The sequence below is a fragment of the Larus michahellis genome, chromosome 1 (genome assembly GCF_964199755.1).
Source record: "Larus michahellis chromosome 1, bLarMic1.1, whole genome shotgun sequence".
NCBI classification, from domain to species: domain Eukaryota; kingdom Metazoa; phylum Chordata; class Aves; order Charadriiformes; family Laridae; genus Larus; species Larus michahellis.
This window is the reverse complement of record NC_133896.1, coordinates 151,411,594-151,433,864: the sequence shown is the minus strand read 5'-3', so window position 1 is coordinate 151,433,864 and position 22,271 is coordinate 151,411,594. Positions and strand designations below refer to the sequence as shown.

General features: G+C 44.4%; 1 protein-coding gene across 2 annotated transcripts in view; it reads left to right on the top strand.

The window, feature by feature from the left end:
• AFF3 (ALF transcription elongation factor 3) overlaps positions 1 to 22,271 on the top strand; it is a 339,067-nt gene that overhangs the window by 249,798 nt on the left and 66,998 nt on the right. Inside the window, exon 9 of one of the 2 annotated variants that reach the window (XM_074609144.1) lies at positions 1,239 to 1,276. In XM_074609144.1, the coding sequence (XP_074465245.1) occupies positions 1,239 to 1,276 (38 nt within the window). Of the gene's footprint in view, positions 1 to 1,235; positions 1,277 to 22,271 lie in introns of both variants that reach the window. The other variant, XM_074609140.1, reaches the window with a different exon arrangement.

The window sequence follows — 22,271 nt, the reverse complement described above, 5'->3', positions numbered from 1 at the left end:
TCTGCACTCCTGTCAGATCTGCAGGGATCCACTCAGGGGATCTTTTCACACCTTTCTGTGAAACGCTCTGTAACTGCAACCGCAAGTCAGGTTTTATCAAGCTTTTCTTTGCAGCATGTCAGCAGCATTTTGATTAGCCAGAAGGATTACCTCCATGCCCTCCGGGGCTGAGTGGGAATGCCTGCAAGCCATGTGGTTTGTTCAGGGATAGGGACGCAGCCCCCAGCAGCCTGAGAAGCCAGGGAGAATGGTTTCAAAACATATTTGCTGGTAACTTCAAAGAGAAAATCAACGTTGAATTCCCTGCCCCTTGACTCTTCGTACTGCTTAGCTTTGTGTCCCTTCTGTGCCAGGCGAGGCACAGCCTGGGCAGGTACAGCTGGGGAAGGGGACGCTTTGGGCAGCTCCAAGTAGAATGGAGACTTTAGAGTAGATTTTCAAAACATTATGGATTTCATCTTTGCTTAGCAGCTGGTTCCTGTGCCGAAGCCATGAATCACACCACTTGAAGTGATTGAAGGAGGGGAAAGAATAATAATAATAAAGTGGCAAACTAGCTCAGGGATAGGCTTGGGAGTCCTATTAAACTTGAGAGGCTACGATTTCTATTCCCAGAACTGCTGGTTAAAACAAGAACAAGCACCATGCTTCCCCACCCCATCCAAAGCGTTGTACTAGGCAAAAACTGAGGAGCAAACCAGCAACAGGTCAATCCTGTACTGTGTAGTCAAAAGTTGCCAGCAGATTAACATGGCAGCGCTCACGAAAAGTCCGCAGCAGCTCTGGCAAGCTTTGCAGAATTTATAATTATAGCTACGGGCTTCATCGCAAAAGGAACCAAATATGTGATGTTTGTTTCTGTGGAAGAATGGGAGGAGACTAATGGTAAAGGAGAGGGAGTGGGAGTACGGAAGCGGGGAGAGGGGAAGGCAGAGAACCGAGCCCTGCCGAGTTTTCAGGGACCCGCAGAAAAAATCGTCTAAATAGAGTAGTTCAGACCTCAAATACCGTGCGGTGCTTTGACAGTCTTCTGGTTTATGGCATACTTAACAAAGTGTTCTTACATTTACTAGGCTGGAATGTCCATTTGACTATAGACTCTCTGCTACTTTGCTCGTACTTTAACATTTTGGACACGTGACAAAAATGTGTGTAACGCATTTTTTTAAAGTGTTGATTGTGCTCGTAATTTTCAAGTCAGAATATAAAATAAACATCTCTGCCCTTTCTTCCAGCAGGCAGCACAGAGATCTGCTCTCCGCGTTCTATCTGACAGGTACATTTTGTCATTTTTATGAACTATAAATTGCTTTATGAAACGTTGAGCCCTATTTATTGTGGCATATAACTCATAATCGGATTTTGTCCCCAAAGTATCTGTGAACTGGGATGTTAAACATTTTGCATGCTTGGATTTGTCATGGATGTGTAGAGTTTATTACTGCAAAAATCACAGTCTTGTTGTATTTCATACAGAGTATGCAGAATCCCTTGTTGTGATACCGAACGAGAGATAAGAAACTTACTGGAGAAGGCATGAATGATGCAGTAAATTCTGAGCTTTAGAGTTTGCAGAGATATATCTGAGCTCATTTTTCAGCAATAAGTACTTCATTTATTCCGAGATGTTCTCTTTTGACTTTTTCCAAATCCTTTCCCTGGGAATTACTCTTCTTTTGATGAGATTCTCCGCACGTTTTATGCACAAAAACAATGCCCTTTTCTACCCCTTAAGTTTTGAGGCATTGGTATTTTGGATTAATTTATTTCTTTTTTTCACTTCTTCTGGAACTGCAGCAGTGCTCCAGGCAGATAAGCAGGGGACCAAATCCTTAGACAGCGTTCAGGTTTTACTCAGCTCTTTTTCAAGCAAAACTCCATTAACTTCGATGGGAAACTTGCCTGAGTGAGGAATTCAGGATTTGGGCCATAGTAAATGTTATAGTTGGGCCGTAGGTCTGCACAGGTATTTACCTTAAATGACTTTTATGAAAGAGGCTTGATTGAAATATAAGGTAGCTTTCTAAGACGGTCCTGATTTCTTTTCCAGTTTTGGGAACGGGAGGAGGGAAGGGGTAGGAGAGACTGTACATTTTAGTGCCTGTGAAAAAGAACTAGCAGATTTACATTTATCCACAAATGAGGTACTGTGTCATGCAGGCTGACACAGAGTAAATTTCCCCATGCCTTGTTGGCAGCCCCCTCTGCTCCGTCTGGCCCCCTGCCCCCCGCCTCCCTGGGAATAAGCGGTAATTGACTCTGGAAGCTAGCTCAGGCCAGGATTTCTCCAGAGCAGAGCCTGTCACTTAGGCTGAATTATATGTTGTGCATGGATGAATAACATTTCTCTCCGCTCGGAGGCTAAGACCGCCAAAATTATCAGCCTCCCCGCCCCCCCCCCCCAGGTTTACAAACACCGTTTTGTTTAGATTTTTTTTCCCCCCTCCTTAAGGAAAAAAAAAATTCCTGAGTGAAATGTATGGGATGCGGGTGAAATCGCTGGCGCAGTTGGAGGGCACACAAGTATTTGCTGTAATTGGGACGAGTGCAAAAAGAAAGAGGAGTCAGAGTCAGCATTATGCCCCTCTCCCTGGAGGTGTGCAGGCTCGCCCCCCCCGGCAAAAGCAGCTTTTGCACTTGGTGGGGACAATACCATGACCAAAGAAAACATGGTGGGCTTTTTTTCTCAGCATCCTTCCCCTGGGCTGCATGAGGAGCACTCCTGCGGGACTGCCCCTGGAGGTAGTTAACAAACCCAAACCCTGCAGTGTCTCCCCCTAGAAAGGAAAGCGGTGATGATGGATAGATGGTCCCTACCTCATCGGGGGTGGTGAGGGAGCTGGGCGCAGGCTGCCCTCGCCCTCCGGGCAAAAGAGCTGAAATGGTGCCCTTCACACCTCAGATGTAGTATTTATGATCAGTTGTTCCCCTCTCTGCCCCTAAAAGCATGCCCGGAGACCAGCTTTCCCACATGCTCTGCAAAAGTTCGGCCATGGGGACACCTTCCTCCCCTCCCTCTGGATGGGGTGCTGGGAACGCTATGGGTGCTTGGGGGGGCGGGGGGGGCTGCCTCTCCACCGCCTGTAACCTCACTGCAGCGAGTGAACGGGAGGGCAGGGGGCCAGAACCCCACGCTGTGACGGCAGTTTCTGTCTGGTCTTGGCTACAGTGAGGATGCCTGTGATATTGCTGCTCATTACTTGCATCCCAGTAGCAACTAAGAGCTGCCGGTCACACACCAGCACTTCCCAGCACCAAGGGAGATGGCAGTTTAAATAAAGCTCTCAGTAATTTTGCCTGCCCCCCCCCCTTTTTTTTTATATTTTTCTCCAGCAGTTCTTGTTGCAGCTTTTTGCTTTCAGGTTCTGTTAAAAAGATAACATTTAGCTACACTGAAAGAGGGGGGGGGGGGGGAAAGGAGAGTTTTTAAAACCTGTAGCCATTGATTTCTTTAGTGTATGGCACTCAGTCTTGTTTTCAGAATGACACAGTAACCCCCAGCAGATTTATGTGCAAACACAAAGATTAGTGACCCAGAAGCTTGACTGAAACAGCTTTTCTGCTTCCAGAAGACAGGTTGCTCTGCACATGCACCGACTGTTTTGTCAGGAAAGATGCACTGGCCCCATTAGCTTTTCATTCTCTCATGAAAAACCCTCCGTGTTTATACAGCACAGCTTGGTTTTAATTTTATTGTGCTCTTCAGTAAAGTGGTCTAACTATACAGATTGCTCAGTTTCTGGGACAGAGAAGAGCAAGAACTTAACTCACATACCTTAATGGTATAGTGCTAGCATATCTTCAATTATCTGGCTCTCATATCTACTGCCTGAATAGCTTTCAAATGAAGAAAAATGTCTGTAACTAAAATATTCAGTGTGCTCTGTTGTTACTTAACAGTAAGCAGTGTGGTTAAGCCAAGTCTTAAACCTGCTTAATCCCGCTGAGCTAAATAGATTTTATTATTGACTCCCATGGTCCCAGAACTCTGACCTTAAGGCTGAAGTTAAAAGCTAATTTTTTGCAGTCTGTTCCACTAACCCAGAAGCACTTGTTTGCTGGATACATTTGCAATGGAGAATGTCCAGCTGTAAATTACAGCTGTTTGTAATCATACCCAAACACAACACTCATTATTATTCTTTTGTTCTTTTTAGGCTGAAAAGCCCACCATGAGGGAGACCGCACAGTACTTAATCCGCGCATTAAATTTACTCACAGCTCATACTCATGTGCAAGATAAGATTTTCCATGAAGTAAAGATTTACAGTGGTCCTAGGGCACTTTTATTCCCTTAGCTGCTTTAATTTCTCTGTGCTGTAGCATAGGCCAAGTGGGTCTGCTGAGGAGTTTTGAACACTTAGAGGAAAGCGTTGTACCACCGCTGAATTTCCTCCCTCGATGTGGTCGGGGAAGAGCGGATCATTCACTGCGGCGCTTGGGTGGTACTTGGGAGACACGCTTAATTCACAGTTGCGGGCTGTTCTCCTTTCTGTGTTCTTGCACTGGAGGACGCAGACCCTGCTGGCTCTGCCCGTAGGAACCTCGGCGCAGGCGCCCAGGGCAGAGGGACAGCTGAACCCGCTCAGCCCAGCAGCCATATGGCCGTGCTGGCAAACCCCCCCACCCCAGCTGAGAAGTCCTGTAAAGAGTCCAACCCACTACCTTACGCTCCGCACCTGGTTCATATATACGTCATCCACACCTCTACAGGCTATGGTAACCCTTTTTGATTTACCACCTTGGGCTGTTGAGAGACAAGGTGTCTCAGTGCTAACATCCTTTTGGCAGCCTAGACAAGCCCTGTTCATGATGTTTGGTGAGTTACACAGCCTGTCTGAGCTTTAGTCCACCTCCCTGTTGGGCAGAAGGGATAGTACTTTCCATTTCCATGTAACCGTGCCTCATCTGTCCGTGTTTGATCACGGTCAGGGCATTGAAATGCAGGCAGTGCCAGGCGTGAGCTGGTTTACCCTAATGGGTCAGGCCGGTTGCACTTAAGATCCCGAAGAGCAAATAAATACTCCCTGTTGTCCTCTGGAGAACACGGGGAGCTGAGCAGCAAGTGGTGCGAAGCGGCAAAGCCCCACATGTGTGGGGAGAGAGACATTTACAAGCAGAGGTGCTGCCACACCACCTGTCACGGGTGCGTGCACACATTTAGCACTCAGCTGCAATAATCCAGTCTGTTCCCCTGATACTGTAAGAAACCACAGGATCAAGGATCTGTGGGATCCGTGTCCAGTGGGATCCGTAGCATGGCTCTTCTTCAGACAAAGCCCCATTGAGATACAGCATTTGGGTTAGGAGTCCTGGGGAGGGACTGCCTGTAAAGTACTAAGGCAACAATAAGAGGCAATTTAGACTTTTAATAGATCACTCAAAGCAGGGGAGGCAGCTGTCCAAGCAGCCTTAAACTTTTCAGTGGACGCAGCCAAAGATTTCGTATTCTCAAGTATCTGCTCGAGCAGTGATTAAGAAAAGCAGTTAAACTTGTGATACCCTGAAGTAAGTAAATAATCCAGTGGCAGCTAGCAAAAATACTCATGTGCTTCGTGTCACTCACATAGTTATGTTTGTGTTGGACTGAGTTTTCCGATAACATCGCCTTTCACACCCTGAGACCTCCTCCATATGAGAAACTACGTGGTCAGCTTGTCGGCGGAGTGACTGAGCAAGCTGGCTGGCCGGAAAGGCTTCATGTGACAGGTCTGGGTAATCAGTGACAGCCGAGGGGAAGCCTTGGCTCAGGACAGCTGATCTGGGTCCCAGCAGAGAATGACGGAACTGAGATCATGAGCTCCGCAGGAGGCGAAGGTTGGCTGGAGAAGAGTGTGCACGCACGGTGTTCGCTGCCACAGAAACAAACACACAGCTCGCACAGTGTTGGTACATCGCTTAAACTTTCTGGGTTATCTTTGCAAGGGAGAAGGGGATACCTCCGGCAGGGGATACGGATTTGTCATTTATGCCTTACATGAAAGCTTGGCTGTTTGGAAACGCTGGTGTCCCACAGTTGCAGCCCTCCCACACGGTACAGGGTAGCAAAGGGCGGCCGCTGCTACATTTTGTGGCGGAAATGGTCTAGAGTTTTTCAGCCCTCCTAGTTTGAGAACTCAAGGAGGAAGAGTGACAATATGTATTGTATATAGGACACTATTTCCAGTATTGGAGACTGTTGTGAATTAGTGAAAAGGAGCTTTAAAAGAAGAGCCTGTGTGGAAGGCTTGGAGTGAAAAGGAATAGATATCTCTGTAAAACTGATGCTCCATTTCCCTTTGTTTCACTTGTGAGCAAGATCTGTAGCACTCATCTGTTCGCTATTGGATGTTTTCCCGTACCTTGACTGCTGCTGGTGTTTGTTTAGAGTTGTTCCACCATAGCACCAGGGACGTGATTTGGATGTATTGCAACGCTGTGTGAGAAGGTGGAGCAGAGCTGTCTCAGGGAATTTTAGCAATTTTGAGCCCAGCTAACTATACTAAATACTGAAATTCGTTTGGTGTTTAGAGAAAGAAAAAAGAAAAGTCAATGTGGTTTTTCTTCAAGGAGGTGATAGCTTTTTGCTATCATGACAGCCAAACATTTCGCACCTCCCTGTGGGTAACCCCATGCATTCTCCATAGCTCCCTAAAGATACCTGAGGGGACACAATCCATTCTAGGTCTGACTAGTAATTTTTCATGTATTTTCTTTGGCTTGCTAGGTTTTTTAAGGATCAGTGTGTGGATAATTACAGAATTAACACAGGGGGAAAAAGAGACAAGGTGCAGGTCTGTGGGTCTTTCACATGTTAGCAAGGAGAAAGCAGGTCCCGTTGCTGGCTGGCAGCATGAAGAATATGCAAAGTGCTATTGGGAAGAAGAGTGTATATGTGTGCAGCATATGAAGTGCCTCAGCATATGATTAACCTCACTGGGTATGTAGTAAATAGCAGATAACTGTGATCAAAAAAGTATTCATGTGATTTATCAAACTGAGCAACTGTGCATTTTGCAGTGAAGCAGGAGGTCAATCCTGAAATCTAGGGCAAGTATAGCAATAGGAAATTGCAGGGACTAAGAAGTTAATCATACCGTTGGACTGCTTCCATCTGGTTTTGAAAGACAGAGTCAGTACAGTGCTAGCGAGGACGCTTCACGGCAACAGATCAGGAATTAATTTTTTCAGCAAATCTTCAGCTATCATTTGCGGTAACACAGGCTTATAAAAATGTAATTTAATTTCTTGGGAATAAATCACATAGGACAAGAAGTGTGAGAGTGTTTTTTTAATGTGTGTATCTGAGGCAAAAAAAAAAAAAAGAGAGTAGGAAAACCAACAAAAATCCAAGAGGAGAGGAAACAAGCATTAATGATATGAAACCTGGAAGGCATAAATGGCTGTCCAGTTAAACTGTGCAGGGTAATTGTCTTTGAAAAATCAGTTTGCAGTCGGGAAACTTGTACATTTTTATGACCCTTGGAGGCATAATCTTGTCTAACCTTTCTGTCCATCTTCATCAGCATAGGTCAAAGGAGCACTGACTTAAAGTATTGTTGAATTGATGCTCTGAACACCACTCCCATCTATCACGAGTAGATAGCTATGGGCAGTGAATTTGTTAATGAATTCTGTTTTCCTTATTATTGATATTAATTATGATATTTCAATGAGACTTGAACATTATGCTCCCTTTGGGCAATGACAGTCCCCCCAGGCAATGAACATGTTGTAAAACAAAGGGGATTGTAACCTTCATAGTAACTCTGGTGGCTGAAACTTGCTTTATTGGAAGAGGTAGGAGGACAGTTAGTTGATAACGTTGTGCCTTCCTTTCTTCAGCAGTGGGATAAGAGAATAGAGAGACCTGTGCTATGAATGATGTATTGTGCTATTTTTAGTGCTGTGCTGCGAAAGTGAAATCTTATAAATACACTTGTATCTATTTCCTGGCAGTCTGAAGAAAGAGAGCTCAGGTTTAAGGTTTACACAGCACCAATAGCAGGAAACAGGGGACCGCGCCGTTCCCACAAATCACCACACTTTCATTACCGCTTTATTTTAAGAAGAGCTGAAAATTCGTAGCAAGCAGCAGCACCTCAGCCTCGTCCAGTTACAGGATTTTAGCTTGGGATTTTTGAACCTTGTGTGTTTGTGAATCGCCTCCTAGCTGTAGCTCCGGCAGTCTCCAGAGCGGGTGCAGCAACGCAAAGGAGAAATTTCAGTTTCCTTTCAGTGAGGCAGTAGTCCGCGCAGCAGATGGAAGGAGATTCCCCCCTTCAAGCTTTAATTGCTTAGTAATCAGCCAGGCACAACAGGGTGTTCTGGCATCAGCTCCGTGGATGATATGCTTGCTCTAGTTGGTTTTTCTTGCCCCTTGCAAGGGTGGTTTAGAAATACCAGCTGAACTTTTGGGTTTGCCTTTGTCACTGGTAAGGCTATCTGCCTGCTGCTCTCTGTATTTTTCAATTTTTGTTGCAAGAGCATTTTCTTCTTGCTCTTGGTTTTGTTCTGACCCTGGCAACAGTGGAGGCAGAAAGGAAAGGAGAGCCCTGGTTTGCCTGAGGGAGAGCTGGCACGTTCTGCAGGAGGCCAGTCCCACGAAAGAGCTGTGTTTGCGCCCAGGGACTCCTCAGTACGGTGTCTCCATGTGGCCCCAGTGGGGACAACACAAGGTCTGCGCCTTGGCTGGCCCTTTGCTCTTTGAGGAATGAAGAGAACACTACAGACAACCATAGTCAGTTTCTTTGCAGGAAAAAAAAAAAGGTGAGCATGTACAAAGAAAGCGGTGCCCTGGGATTTCCCCATGGGGATTAGTGTGTGGCTGAATCAGGCATGAGATGTTCCTGCAAGATCACATTGTGGCTGAGATACTTAAATACTTTACTCCCTCATGCAGTTCCATCCAGGTGTCTCCTCATTTTTTTTCATAACTGCCTCAATTTTTATGTAGGTTGCAGGAAAACTTTTATCCCTTCCTCTCCTTTTGGGGAAGAGTGGGATTTACTCTGCCATTGAGGAAGGGTTCACACTGTTCTAGGTTTCTTGCATTTCAGTGAAAGAAAATGTGTGATCTTTGAACAGCCTGGGTTTCCTCCCAGAGAAATATGGGAACATTTGTGAAATCTGACAGAGCTCTTAGGATGGAAGAACAGTTTCCCACTTAGCTATTTCACATTGCTGGTGTGAAGGTACAGCAGCAGTCCAGTATGGTCCTATGGCTCAGTGTGATCCACCAAATCTCATACAAATGCTTTACCTTGAAAAATGTCACAGCTGAAAGGTTTCAGGCATGTTTGGTAGTACCTCTAGAGAAGTCCTTGGCTAAGGAAGCCTTGGGAAAGACTCACACCCAGAACGTTCTGAGAAAAGAATCAGATTCACAAAACTATTTTTGTCTCCTCCCAGACTCTTATTCCTTTGGCGATGCTTTCATTTTCTTCCCTTATCAGAAAGAATCAGTGCACGCTGGGTAATATATGCAGGCCATCTCACGGCTACCCATGATTTTGGGCCAAAAAAATACCATCTAAGTCTCCTGAGGACCACCATCTGTACTTGTAACCAAATTCCTATTGAAAAGTCTATGAAGGGGTTACTCTTCCACAGCCCCATTACACACCCCCATGGGTCTTACTTCCAGAATCCTGGAGATCCTGGTGGCTGCAAAAGTCTATTCCCATGTAAGGAATTGTTTGTTTTATTCCTCCTTAAAAAACAAAACAAAACAAAACAAAGCAAAAAAACCCCTCACCACCTCCTTCCTTTCTGTGCAATGCATTGACATCTAGACACTGAAGCAAGGCCACATTCACAGAACTTCTATGCCCTGCAGAGCAACCAAAGCAGGGACTTGACCCCACATTGCTGATATACCCAGAAGCCAAATTAAAATTGTTGGGAGTTTTTGGTGAGCAAGGAATGTTATACCTAGGTATAGGGCTTGAGCTGATTAAAAAGGAATACTTCTTCCATGCATGTGAAAAGTCTTTCATGCAGACATCAGGAGAAGGAGGTATGTTTATACACTTTTCAGCCAACGCTGACAAATTGGCTTTGCATGCTAACCTTTTGGTTTACTCAAGTAGTGTGTGGCAGCAGGGAGCATTTTTTCATGGTAAATGTGAAAAGTAAATAGAAAAATGACGAGTTTCTGGTTTAGTTTGATTTGAGAGGTTTTTTCTGCATGAAATGAAAGCCGAAATCGTGTAATTGTTTTTAACCTTTTGAGTCCCATGGTAGTTCTCTTTGTGGTTCATCGATGGCGCTGATCAGTACACACTACCGATGAGTCTTACTTTACATCGACTGTAGACTTTGAATTCTGTTTTAAACTTCAGTGACCATATTTTCACTGGTACAAAATGAAAGAGCTTCACTGATTTCAGTAGCATTATACCAGTTTTCACCCACTGAGGATTTGACCTCAGCACTTTGGAAATATTTCCAGCTTTTAACACACCACTACCTAATTGCTCTTCCAAAGGTGGCACAAGTGAAATATTTTAAAGGATCGCACTCAGCGTGCAGTTCAGGTATCAGGATCTGCTTACAGTTCCACTTCAACTCAGCCTGACTACCTACCAGCTCCCCCCACACCCTCACTGGCAACCTGATGAATAGGGCTGCAGGGAAGGCATTTGGGCTCCTGAACTACTGGAGCTTTTTTGATGCACACCAAGACGCCAAAATCTCAAACAGCTCATTTTCCGAAGTTGGAAGGTTTTTTTGCACAGTCAGCATTTTCAGGAGGTCTGTCTGGTGACATTTTCTTTACAGATGATCAGAACAAACACTTTCTGCTTTATTTTTCATTATTATTGCTTTCTTTTGGAGTTCTGTTTCATGGGGAAATTCAGAATTGGAGGGCTTTGTTCCAAACTGGAATGGCATGAAATTTCAAAATCCTCCCTCAAAATGGAAGACTTTCCCTCTCTCAAGGACTCTATTTGTAGTAGGCTGCCCTTTTTGCAGTCAGAGAGGGGCCAGATTATATTATGACTGTGTGCTCTCATGTGTTTTTAACTTAGATGTAAAATTAGGTCTTGCTTGAAACTAGGTGGAGAGAGTCTAAGTTCAGGCATTACATTTTTATAACCTGAAAATGGTATCATTTTGAAAGGCAGAAATAAATAGAAATTACTTAAATTAAATTAGGTATTTTTCCATGGGGTGTGATTTAAAAGAGGCATATGCTATCTTTAATATAGTCTGCAATCTTCTGGCATTTTAGCAAAAAAGAAAATTATTTATTTTAAAGGGAGGTATTTTATACTTAATGAAATTTATTTTGCATACCAATGTATCTTCCGTATTAGATTGCTATAAAGATTTTAAAGACCTTTTTCATTCTTGACTCAGGCGCATAACTTTTCTTCATGCTGAGGGACTGCCTCTCACACAGACATTCACACAGAAGAGAACAGGCACTTCTCTGTGGAAATCTAGCAGCCAAATAATTCACAAATAGCTCTCACTTATTATTTACTGGCACAATCAAGCATAACTGCTCTAAATGAGCAAACAGTTTGTCAAATAAAAAAACGGGGGAGCAGGGTTAAAGAATCCCATGATTCTGATTTACACAGCAGATAAAAATCACCCCAGAAAAGTCATAGAGACCTGCCAAGTAAATCTCTTGCTTTGCAATGATCCTTTAGGACACTTTAATATGCTTTTGCGAGGGTCTGCACTGGCCTTGGCATCGCATGTGCCCAGGGAAGTCTGTGTTGTTTCATACACAGGCAGGTGAGAGCTGTTGGCTCTGCGGGCGCTGGTGAGGGGGCAGCTAGTGCCTGGCTCCCAGCAGCCCTGCGGGACGTTGCTTGCCATTCCCATCTTCCTTTTCTTCCTTCCTACAGCCCCTTTAGAGAGAAAAGAGGAAAACCAGACACAGAGCCTCTGTCGTAGGCATAGTCCCCCACTTGTCCCCAGATATCCATGATTTTGACTCTCCATGTTTCCCAGGGGGACCTTGTCCCAGAGCCTCTGTTGCCACTTGCCATCTTGCTTGCCCAATCTGCCCTTTCTCCGTTCTTCAAAACTACCCTGACCCCGCCGGGGTGCCTGGAGCCCTCCCTGGGACTCCTGTCTCCCACCAGTCTCCTCCAGCTGCCCCAGTCCCAGGGCCACACAGCAGGAGACAAGTCCCACCGGTGTACAGCATCATGCATGAAGCCTGGCAGAGGCTACCCAAGCACCACGCTCTTCCGAAAGGTTGAAGTGGCCCCCATCATTGGAGGGGGACCACCTCTCTTCCTGCTGCACAGGACAAACAACCATAGTGGGGGGCCAGCCCGTTGTCTTGTTTTGCAGCCCCGCAAACACCAGCATACACCATTTGCTGACACAGGGTGGGACATAGCCCAGCTGGGCAGCAGTAGGGGGCCGGCTCTGCCAAAAACCCAGCCAGGGCTGCCCCACGGTTGCCAGTCCTGCAGTGGAGCGGCCACGCCATCAGCTGGACATGGGAGGTTTCTGCCTGCGCCCTGAGTCTTCTCCATTCAGTTCCCCGCAATAACCATCACTCTTCCCTGCTAATAATGCCCTCAAATACTGATTTCCTGAAGCCACTTCTTTTAAGGTCGTGATGTCCCTGTTTCTAAAACTTAATAAGCTTGATACTGACCATGTGGAGTTAGAGTGGCTTTGTAAATATTTGTATCTTCAGTATTATTCCTTTGATAGCAGACACCATGACAATATTTCCCACATTAAAAGGGCTCTTGGGGAGGGTTTAGGAACTCTGGGCCAGGCAAAAATAGTTGCCTGAAGGAAGAGGAAAAACCTTGGAGAATTACCAGACTCTTTTTTTAAATTTTGAGACAAATGGACTTTTCAAACTTTGCCCTGAAAAGAGATCTGGTCATGACCTACTATAAATCTCATATGGCCATTTAAAGCCTCACAGTGCTCTGGTTAAACAGCATTGCACCAGACAAAACCTCCAGGGCATGGGGACATTGCTGCGGTTTTTCCCTTTCAAGCTTCTATATTGTCCCCATAACATATTGCCAATGTTCACAGGACCAAATGAGACTGTGGCCTTTCTTTAATGTACTCAGAGCTCTTGTGTCGAGAGCCTGTGAGGTCAACAGGAAAACACGGAATGAAATCTCGGCTGAGTGCCGGTCTTTCCCAGGCTTCCTGGCAATTTCCAGCTTCTCACTCTATTGTTTTCACTTAATAAGATAGGCCTTGTCCTCTGCTCAATAAAAAAATAATAAATAAAAAAAGATAGCTGAAAGAGCTAAGACTCAGAAAATGAGCAGTTTTGTAAAAGCTTGGCAGATTCCCAGTCTGCTGAACCTGATAGCAAGCACACTCATTTTTCCAGTGTGAAACTTTTGGTGCAAACCCCGCTCATGCAAACACCTCCCAGGACTTGTGGGAAGAGGTAGAGTGTACAAAAAAGAAGAGTGCTGGGCTTCCAACGTGAAAGTGGTAACCTGCGTTTTTGAAATAGGGATGCTGAAGGGTGGAGCTCTAAGAAGAACTTAATCCCAGCTGTTGGATCACCCTCAGCTTTCCTCCTGCTGCTGGAGGGATTCACAGCACGGCACCTCTGTCTGTTAGAGCTGAAGAGGAAAGCAACGACTGCAAAGTCGGTTGTGCAAACCCAGAGAACAGTTTGAGAAGACGGCAAAACCTAAACACTCCTCTGAGATTACCACTAATTGATACAGAGATGTACTGTGACCTCTGGTTCAACTTCTCTTTTTATACCATTTCCTGTATTAGCATGTTATCTGCTTGTTAGCTGCCACCAAATTTTAACCTCAGACTGCTGGTATTTTCTGAGTATTGTGTAAAAAATGTATGTATTTTCCTAAATAATTACAAGGGATTTAATGCTGGTGGAAAAGGCCAGGTTGACACCTGATTATCCAGGAATTTCTCCCTTGTGTTGCAAAGGTACCTGTCCCCCCCCACCCCCTTGCCAGAGCCTTGCATTATCCCCATGCATATTCTTTATGTGTGCAGCCAAAGGGCACTGTTAAGGCAGAGGAGTGCCTTAGCATTCAATGTAGTTAGCTAATCTGAGCCAACATCACATTATTTTCTAAAAAAATGTATTATATTATTTTCTTCCATTTGGTAAGAACGTATTATTAACCATTTATTAGTATTGCAGGAGCCATGACAAATTTCTGTCATTGCCAGCTGTACATTGTTGTCCTCTTCTGCCTGTGCAAGGTCTCCCAGGTTGATTATACCAGGCGATTACCTTAGAGTTGCCCTACACAAATTATTAGGGTTTATTATTATTTATGGCCAAAAGTCTGGTATCACCATGGAGCAGCAGTAAATTGGGGATGTGGTTTGAATTGTTCATATGTCAGTAATTTACCACATCAGCCTTTTAAATACATTACGGAAAACTCTTTGAATACTTTCTCCAGTTAAATGAGGAAACGTATGGCAAACAAATTCCCACTGCCCCACATGGAGAAGATATACTGCAGTGTCACAGCGTACTCCTTGGCTGCTTTAGAGCTGAGCTCCACAGGGATATCATGCACCAGTGTTCAGCTGTTGAATTGGGAGCTTGGCTTGAAAGAACTGGTAACTCCAAAGGCCTCAACTGCATGGACCTGCCAGTCACTTCTCCAGTTAATCCAAGAGCTGCAAGGATGAAGAAGTGGTGAAACACGTGGGTAGTCTGGCCAGTGTCAAAAGGGAGATCATAGAGGGAAGGTAAAGTCTGGAAGGAGAAAAGATGAGCGTCTGTTAAGAAATTCTGCGCTACTTTTTATTAAGGCCAGGCCATGCCTGAAAGAACAGATCTTATGATACTGTTTTCAGGTTGTGGTAGGCTGCAGTTTCACTGAGTCAAAGCTTAGCTTGTGTGAATGTTTAGCGCGCTCAAATGCACTTTCTGCACCTGTGCTGGAAAAATAATTACCCCCAAAAGTCGCACTTTTTTTTCAGAAGTGACACACAGCTCACATGGCAACTGCAAGTCTAAAATTAACAACATATGTTTCCAAAGCTGAGATGTAAACAGAGTTTGCTTAGTTAAGAAGCGATTGCCTTAGGTTTGTCTTGCACCTGGTAAAGAGCTCTTAAAGGTAGTATTGCAACCTTGAGGGGGTTTTTAGTTTAATTGCTAAGACAGCATTTTAGTAGCTTTGCTTTAATCTTGATACCATCTTGTGGGGGGTAGAGTTATTTATTTGGTTGCAGAGCCACATGTCTGGGAAGTATCTTATTGAACGTACGTACATCTTTAGCTGACATGATTCATGTTACAATTAGACTGAATAAGCCAGCCCTGTATACTAAAAATAAGCAAACAAATGTAAAAAACATCACCATATTAGCAGAACCACAACAAGCTAATTAACAGTGGACAACGCAGTCATCAAATCAAGGTCAGAATCAAGACCTGAACCAATGAATCAGAGCTTTGACTTATCAAGCAAATATATTCAATGCAGAAGGTAATCAGCTTTAAATTACAAGCTTGACATGAGGTGGAACTACATTCAGTTAGTTTTGCATTAGGAAAAAATTAAAAGAAGCCAGCTCAAGTTTCGACCAAGCTCCTCACAAACGTTCAAGTCAACGCAAGGCATTGAGTAGGGCAACCAAAGACTATATTCTTCAGTCCTTGCCAGAGGTGCATGGAGGACTGGTGCTGTTACGATTCAGCCCAGGGAAGTACACCCATCAGAGTGAACTCAGTAGTGATGCGCAGTTTAGCATTTTCTTCTCATGTCATGTGATTGTCATGTATGATTAGTCTTCTGCTCTTATCGTCTCTTGGTCATCAAACTCGAATCAGAGGTCACTCTGAAATTTGTATGCAGTTGCAGCTTTTAAATCATTGATGCAATATTTATGAAAATGCTTTTTGAAGAATTACTAGGTAAGAATTATGAATAACTTTTGGAGTAATTCACCAGCAGTAAATGACAGATTTAAGAATCTGGCATTTGCTGCTAAGCTTGGAAACAATTAATATAGACCTTTTTCCCTTTTTCTTTTTTTGGCCAAACACCTATGCGCTCATGCATACGTGAAATAAAGAGGGATCCTTCCTTTAAAGGAAAATAAACTGTTCAGACTTGTGCTTTCTTCCTAAGGATCTTTATTTTGCATGGTTGCTTGCTGCCATCACAACACAGCAGAAGCTTAAGCCCACATAACGACAGGGCTTAAAACTGGCGTCTCCTGCTTGGTCACACACTGTAAGCGTTTGGCTTGGTTGGATGGTGTCCCTCTGTAGTCAGTCTTTGCCCCAGGGACCTGGAGCTCTTTGGTCAGGTTCTCCACAGCTTTTATTGTGACCCAGAGACATGGCAGTGCTTCTCCGCAGTGTGATCCAGAGAGGTGGCAATGCTCAGCAAAGCCCCGTCCTTTTTCCTGCTTACTTCACTGCGTAGATGGAGCCTGATTCCCTGGATGTGGTCAATACAGCCTGGTACCTAGTCTGTAGGTTGCTGCTGAATATACCTGTGGCCTTGCAGGCAGGAACTGCAGGCTGAGGTGTGACCCACCAGTCTCCTGCACAGCCCATGTCCCATCAGGTAATGACAACCTTCCCCTGCAGGGAAAGCACTTAAAACCCACACTCGGCAGGAGCTGCCTCCTTGGGACTAGCTAATAACCTCGTCAGCACGTAGTCTCTCCACGCCTTTTCTAATAATAGTCACTTCTTTACCCTAAAGTTAGGAAGCTAATATGAATCCATTCACAGCTTGCCCTGATGACTTTTAATCTAAGACCACAGCTGGCCTTTGTGCTTTTTATCAGATGAATTCCAATAATCATTAAACAAAGTTTTCTCAGGTCTGCTTCAAATCTGGGCCAGTGGATCTCACAGCCCTTATTCTTGTGCCACACTGGCCATGGTGTTTCATCCTGTAAAATAAGTGATGGCAACATGACTAATTAGTTGCTGTATTTGTGGAGCATCAGACTTACACTTACTTCCAGTTGGCTATGCTGCTTTTCTTTGGATCTCAACTCACGCTGTCTAACCCTGGAGAGCACAAAACAAGCCTGCAAAGTTTTAGTCCATGAGATCATCCCAGTAATTTGTTACTGCAGGCGCTGTCTGTCTAACTTTATTTCCCCATGTTAAATAATTGTGATATTGTTTCTTTAAAACCCTTGACAACAAAAATCAAAACAACCGTAAATAAGCCACAGACATATGGAATTGTTTTGAGAAAGAAAGTAAATTGATGAGACTCCTTAAAAATGGAAATCTACCAAGGAAACCCCAGCAGTCTCTTTGACAGTCTGCTCTAAAACTTTTCACTTGCTTTGATGTTGTTTGTAATTTATGCTCCTCAGAGGCTCTTAGATGAAGGAAATCATCTATTTTAATAATGTGAAACCTTCTTCTGGCCACCCGAGATGGGAGTTCCTGCTCTGTTTCCTGTGCCTCTCTGACAGGGCCAAAGGGGGAAGGAGGGCTTAAAAAATTGCATGGCTGTTAGTGATCAGAGCTGTGGCATCACCTACCATTCCAAAACGTCTGCCCAAACGTTACTTATCTCTCACTGATGAGGTTACGTGTTTAGGAAAGCTGTCTTTTTAAGCTCACTCTCCACAGTAGTGTTATTTCACTGTATTAGTAATTCATAAGGATAGGTTATGTGGTGACGATTATAGTAAAAAAGCAATTATTGAAATAGTCTTTTTAATTCAAAATTATTTTAATTACTAGTGATACCTGTATTTTTTTTTTTTTTTTAATCTCATTTCTGTGCTAAGTCTCTTCATGATTCAAAAATTGCCACTAGGCTATCACCTTTGGTAATTGCCCTTCTCTGAGCTGAGTGAACAAAGGAAAAATTAAACTGGAGTGTGTCAGGCAGGCAGAATAGGAAATATATGTTCCTGTAGAAAAGCTACTCTCCTCCTAATTACCCTGCAATTGCCAGGTTCAAAATCTAATTTATGAGCAGCATAGATAGAATGGCCACATTAGTCCATTATTTCATGATGATCTTTTCTATTCTTGATTTCAAAAAGGAAGGATTTTGCAGCTCTTGGTGCATTGGCATTGTCAGCAGCTGCTCTGGGCAGTGATGCTAGACAACTGCACTTGAGAGATACTCTAAAAAAAAAATGTAAAGCAGTCTCCAAATAGCAAGGTTTTATAGAAGGAGGGAGGTGCTGTAAAGTACAGTTAAATAAATAAAGCATCACCTGGTGGGCTGCCTCAGACACTGCTGACCACATTCGGAAACAGATCCAGAAATGTTTGGAGGAGAAGGAAGCTTTCAAGCCTGTGGCTGCTGCTGCTGCTGCTGCACCTTCCACCTGCTGTAAAATACTCCAAATGCAGCAAATGGACCTAATAACACCCTCAGAGTCCATTTTGCTCTGACAAGCATGGAGTAGCCTGCAAAAGGATGGAGCAGTGGGTAAAGCTGCCGACATGTGGTATGTAGCTGGCACATGGTTTCAGCTCTAGTGTCGGTGCCTGATGCCAAGTCTACACTTCAGTCAAGTTTGGGCGATGACTTATGTAGCCATCTGAGTGAGATTTAAACACACAATGGGAGGACACTCACAGCCAAATGGAGCTCAGGAACAATTCAGTGCCCACGTCGTTATGCGGCCTCTTGGGTGGGCTTCATACCTCACTAAGCTTTGTGTTCCCAGAGAGCACCATAGTTTGTGGTACCTGAGCTAGTCGCACAGGGTCACAGGATGGCTGAGGCTGGAAGGCATCTCTGGGGATCATCCAGTCCAATTCCCACTCAGAGCAGGGTCAGCAAAAGCAGTTCCTCAGGGCTGTGTCCAGTTGGGTCTTGAATATCTCCCAAAATGGAGACTTCACAGCCTCTCTGGGCAGCCTGTTCCAGTGTTTGACCATCCTTACAGCAAAAAAGGGCTTTTGTTATATTTAAATGGCACTTCCCATATTTCAATTTGTGCCCTTTGCATCTTGTCCTGTCACCGGGCTCTGCTGAGAAGAGCCTGGCTCTGTCTTCTTTATTTCCTCCTATCAGGTATTTATCCCTCCCACTCATCTCAGCCTCTCCTCATGTGAAAGATGCTCCAATTCCTTAACCATCTTCACGGCAGTTTGCTGGAGTCACTCCGTGTCTCTCTTGTACTGGGGAGCCCAGACCTGGATCTGGTACTTCAGATGTGTCTCACCAGGACTGAGCACAGAGGAAGGGTCACCTCCCTCCACCTGCTGGCAACACTCTTCCTACTGCAGCCCAGGGTGCTGTTGGCTGCCCTTCCTGCGAGGGAGCATTGCTAGTTCATGGCAAACTTGGTGTCCATCGGGACCCCTGGGGCCTTGTCTGCAAAGCTGCTTTCCAGAGAGTTGATCCCCTTTGCTCATATTGGTGCATGGAGTCTTGCCCGAGTTTTCCCAAGGCCAGGCCACAGAAGTCCAAAAATGCTGTCTAGTGTTGCAGGGAGGCACCTTGCTGGGCAGAAGATCCGCATCGTTCATCTACTGCACATGTTTCAGTCTCCAGCCCCACAGACCACAGAAAAACTGGCTCTGCAAGCTTCCTCTCCTTCCCACCGCCTACGATTCTCCTCCATTCTCTTCTTTTGCCTGCTTAATGTCCCAGTTCTTCATTTACAGTTTTTTTCACCATTGAAATCTTTCCAGTTAAAATAAAAGAATGCTTATATTTAAACTACCATTGCATTTTGCAGTCAACATCCCTATAAAGCTAATTTTTGGGGGGAAAGTTTATACCTTTAATCAATAAATAAAACCAGAATAAATTCTGGTTGTCTGCAGACCTAGGAAGATAGCAATGCTTTGTTTCTCATTTGGGCTGCTTTGGAAGGATTTCTTCACAACTGTGAGGTGACAAAGTTAAGATGGGATTCAGGTATCTTAACACAGGTGTCTAAAGTCACTTGAGAAGCCCTAAGATATGTAAGATGTCTTTAGGGGTCTGACACGTTCACATGGCAAAGGCAGCTAAAGACTGCTGAGACAGAGGACAGGCACTGGACAGTGGCATATAGGCAAATAAATGTTATCTCTATCCATTAAAAAAAAAGGCAAGGTAATGCAAGGGGGAAAGGGAGAGGCAAGGGGAAAGCAAAAAAGTGGAAGAGGAAAGGCCAAGCACAAAGGCAAAGGGGAAAACTATCTTGCAGATTCTGGATGTGGCACGCAAGCCTTGGAGTCAACTGTCTGAAAGGTCTGTGCCTCTGAGCTGTACACAAAGCCCATCAATATATTTCCTTGCTGCAGTCTAAGTCCATAAGAAAGTGCTTGCCCCTTCCCTGAGAAAGCAATTGGTTGTATTGTTTGGGAGTTTCATTCCCAAGTATTCCCTTTCAGTTCCTTGCTCAGAATGTGAACTGAGTGCTCTTAGGAATGGGAGATGCCTGCCCTGATTCATTCTTCTGAGGTTCTGTTTTTACTTTGCCCCTGAGGAACTGGCTGTTTTTAATGACTTTTATGATTAATAAAACTGTCTGAAGGCCTGCTGGGGTCTTCAAGCTAGTTATCAACAAAGTCATCTAGTTCTTTCCCCTAGTGTCTAAGCTAATGGCAAAGACCCAACACTTGATCTTTCTCCCCAATCTGAGGCTTGACTAGCAGGGTTTAGAGTCATGTTGGGGTGGTAAAAAAAAAATCCCAAAGAGTTCCTTTCTTGCTGCACTGACTATGGAAAACATACTCTCCTGGAAATCTATCTGTCTGTCTCATCTTCTCTGCAAAGCTCTTGTGCAGAATCTTCTGCTTTCCCCCAGCTGTTTCCCAGCTGCAGGCAGGTGACCTGATACACTTTTAAAGAAATACTGAATGTATATCCTCACAGCTGGGCACCGAACTCCTAGCAGCAACACGTGTTGACTCCTACACCTTTAACAGTCTCCCTGCTGGATCACACTGCTAAATGTAAATTTCATGCTCTGAAGAGGCCCACCACTTCACGAAGCACGTCCTAGACCATGCAGGACCTCAGGCAGGCAGAGGGGTGTTTTGAGACACTACAGTAAGACCAGAGTGCCAGAAAGGGACTATTAGCCTGGGGACAGAGAGAAGGCAGGGGCAGCAACAGCTTGTTGTGCCACTGGGAGGGAGAAGCAGCACCCATGAGCAATATTTCTCCCTGTTCCCGTGCCCTCTCCCCACTACCATGCGTACATTTCCTTTCTGCCTCCCTGGGAGAGGCAGGGAGAACAAAAGATAACACTGAAGAACAGGCAAAGGCACCTAGGCATGACTTGGTGATATTGTGAATTCATAAGAAGCCTAAAAAGATGCGTGGCAGTTAATGAACAGCAAAACATACGAGATACGAACTGAAAGGTATATTGGAAGATATAAGTTTAACTACATCAGGACACAGCATGGTGTAAGACCAATTTTGTTTATTAAAATGTGCATGCAGTTCTACTGCTTTTCCTACTAGCTGGTAGCACATTTCACAGAAATAGAGGACTGATAACGTCCTGCAGGAGGGTGCAGCTGGGCAGCCACTGAGTCCAGACACATTGGTACCACATTCTAGATTAATAAAGCAAATAAAACTATATTTGCTTTGTAATTTATTTCTGCCTCCCCTCATCATCTGTGTGTGCATGAACAAACCTCAAGTTTGCTTTCCATGGACGACATCTAACAAAAGGATGGATGCAGTTCACATTTGAGTTTTCCTTTGAATTGTAAAAAGCAATTTATATAACTCTTTCTTAACATAGATTTATATATTTGTGCTTATCATACTTATTCATTGTTTTTCACAGGCCGCATTGTACCTGAGGAAAGCACAGCAGAGGTTACTAGTAGGGGCTGTTTGCTATTTTAAATTTCTTCATCAAGCATCTGCACATTGTGTTGCTGGGTTACAGTAGGTCAGATCCTGATACCCTCACTAGACAGACCATTCCTGCTCTTCAGGACTTCTGGGTGCTCCAATCCAAGCTGTAAAGTGTGATGCTACTAAGAGAGAATAAGGGGCTGAGAACCTGAGCCTGGTCAGAAAGGCAGAAGTATTTTTCCCAGTGGCTCAGACCCCTGAAAACCTAAGGCTGCACCACAGGCTTTCAACAGCTGAACATTGTTTTTAAACATCCTTTATTTAAGCTAGGACGTCAATAATAGGTAAACAGAATATCCTGGGCAACTCCTTCTAAAAACATTAAATAGTCTTGCATGTTGCTGGAAAAGAGGCTGCACTGACATCAGAAAGGAGAACAGAAGAACCTTTTACAAGTCTTCAAATAATCTCAAAATAATTAGCTTTCAACATCCTCTCTGCTACAATTCTGGGCTTTATTAGCTGTTCTGGTTGCCATTCCTGAGTCTGTCTAATGTCTTCTGTAGAACAACT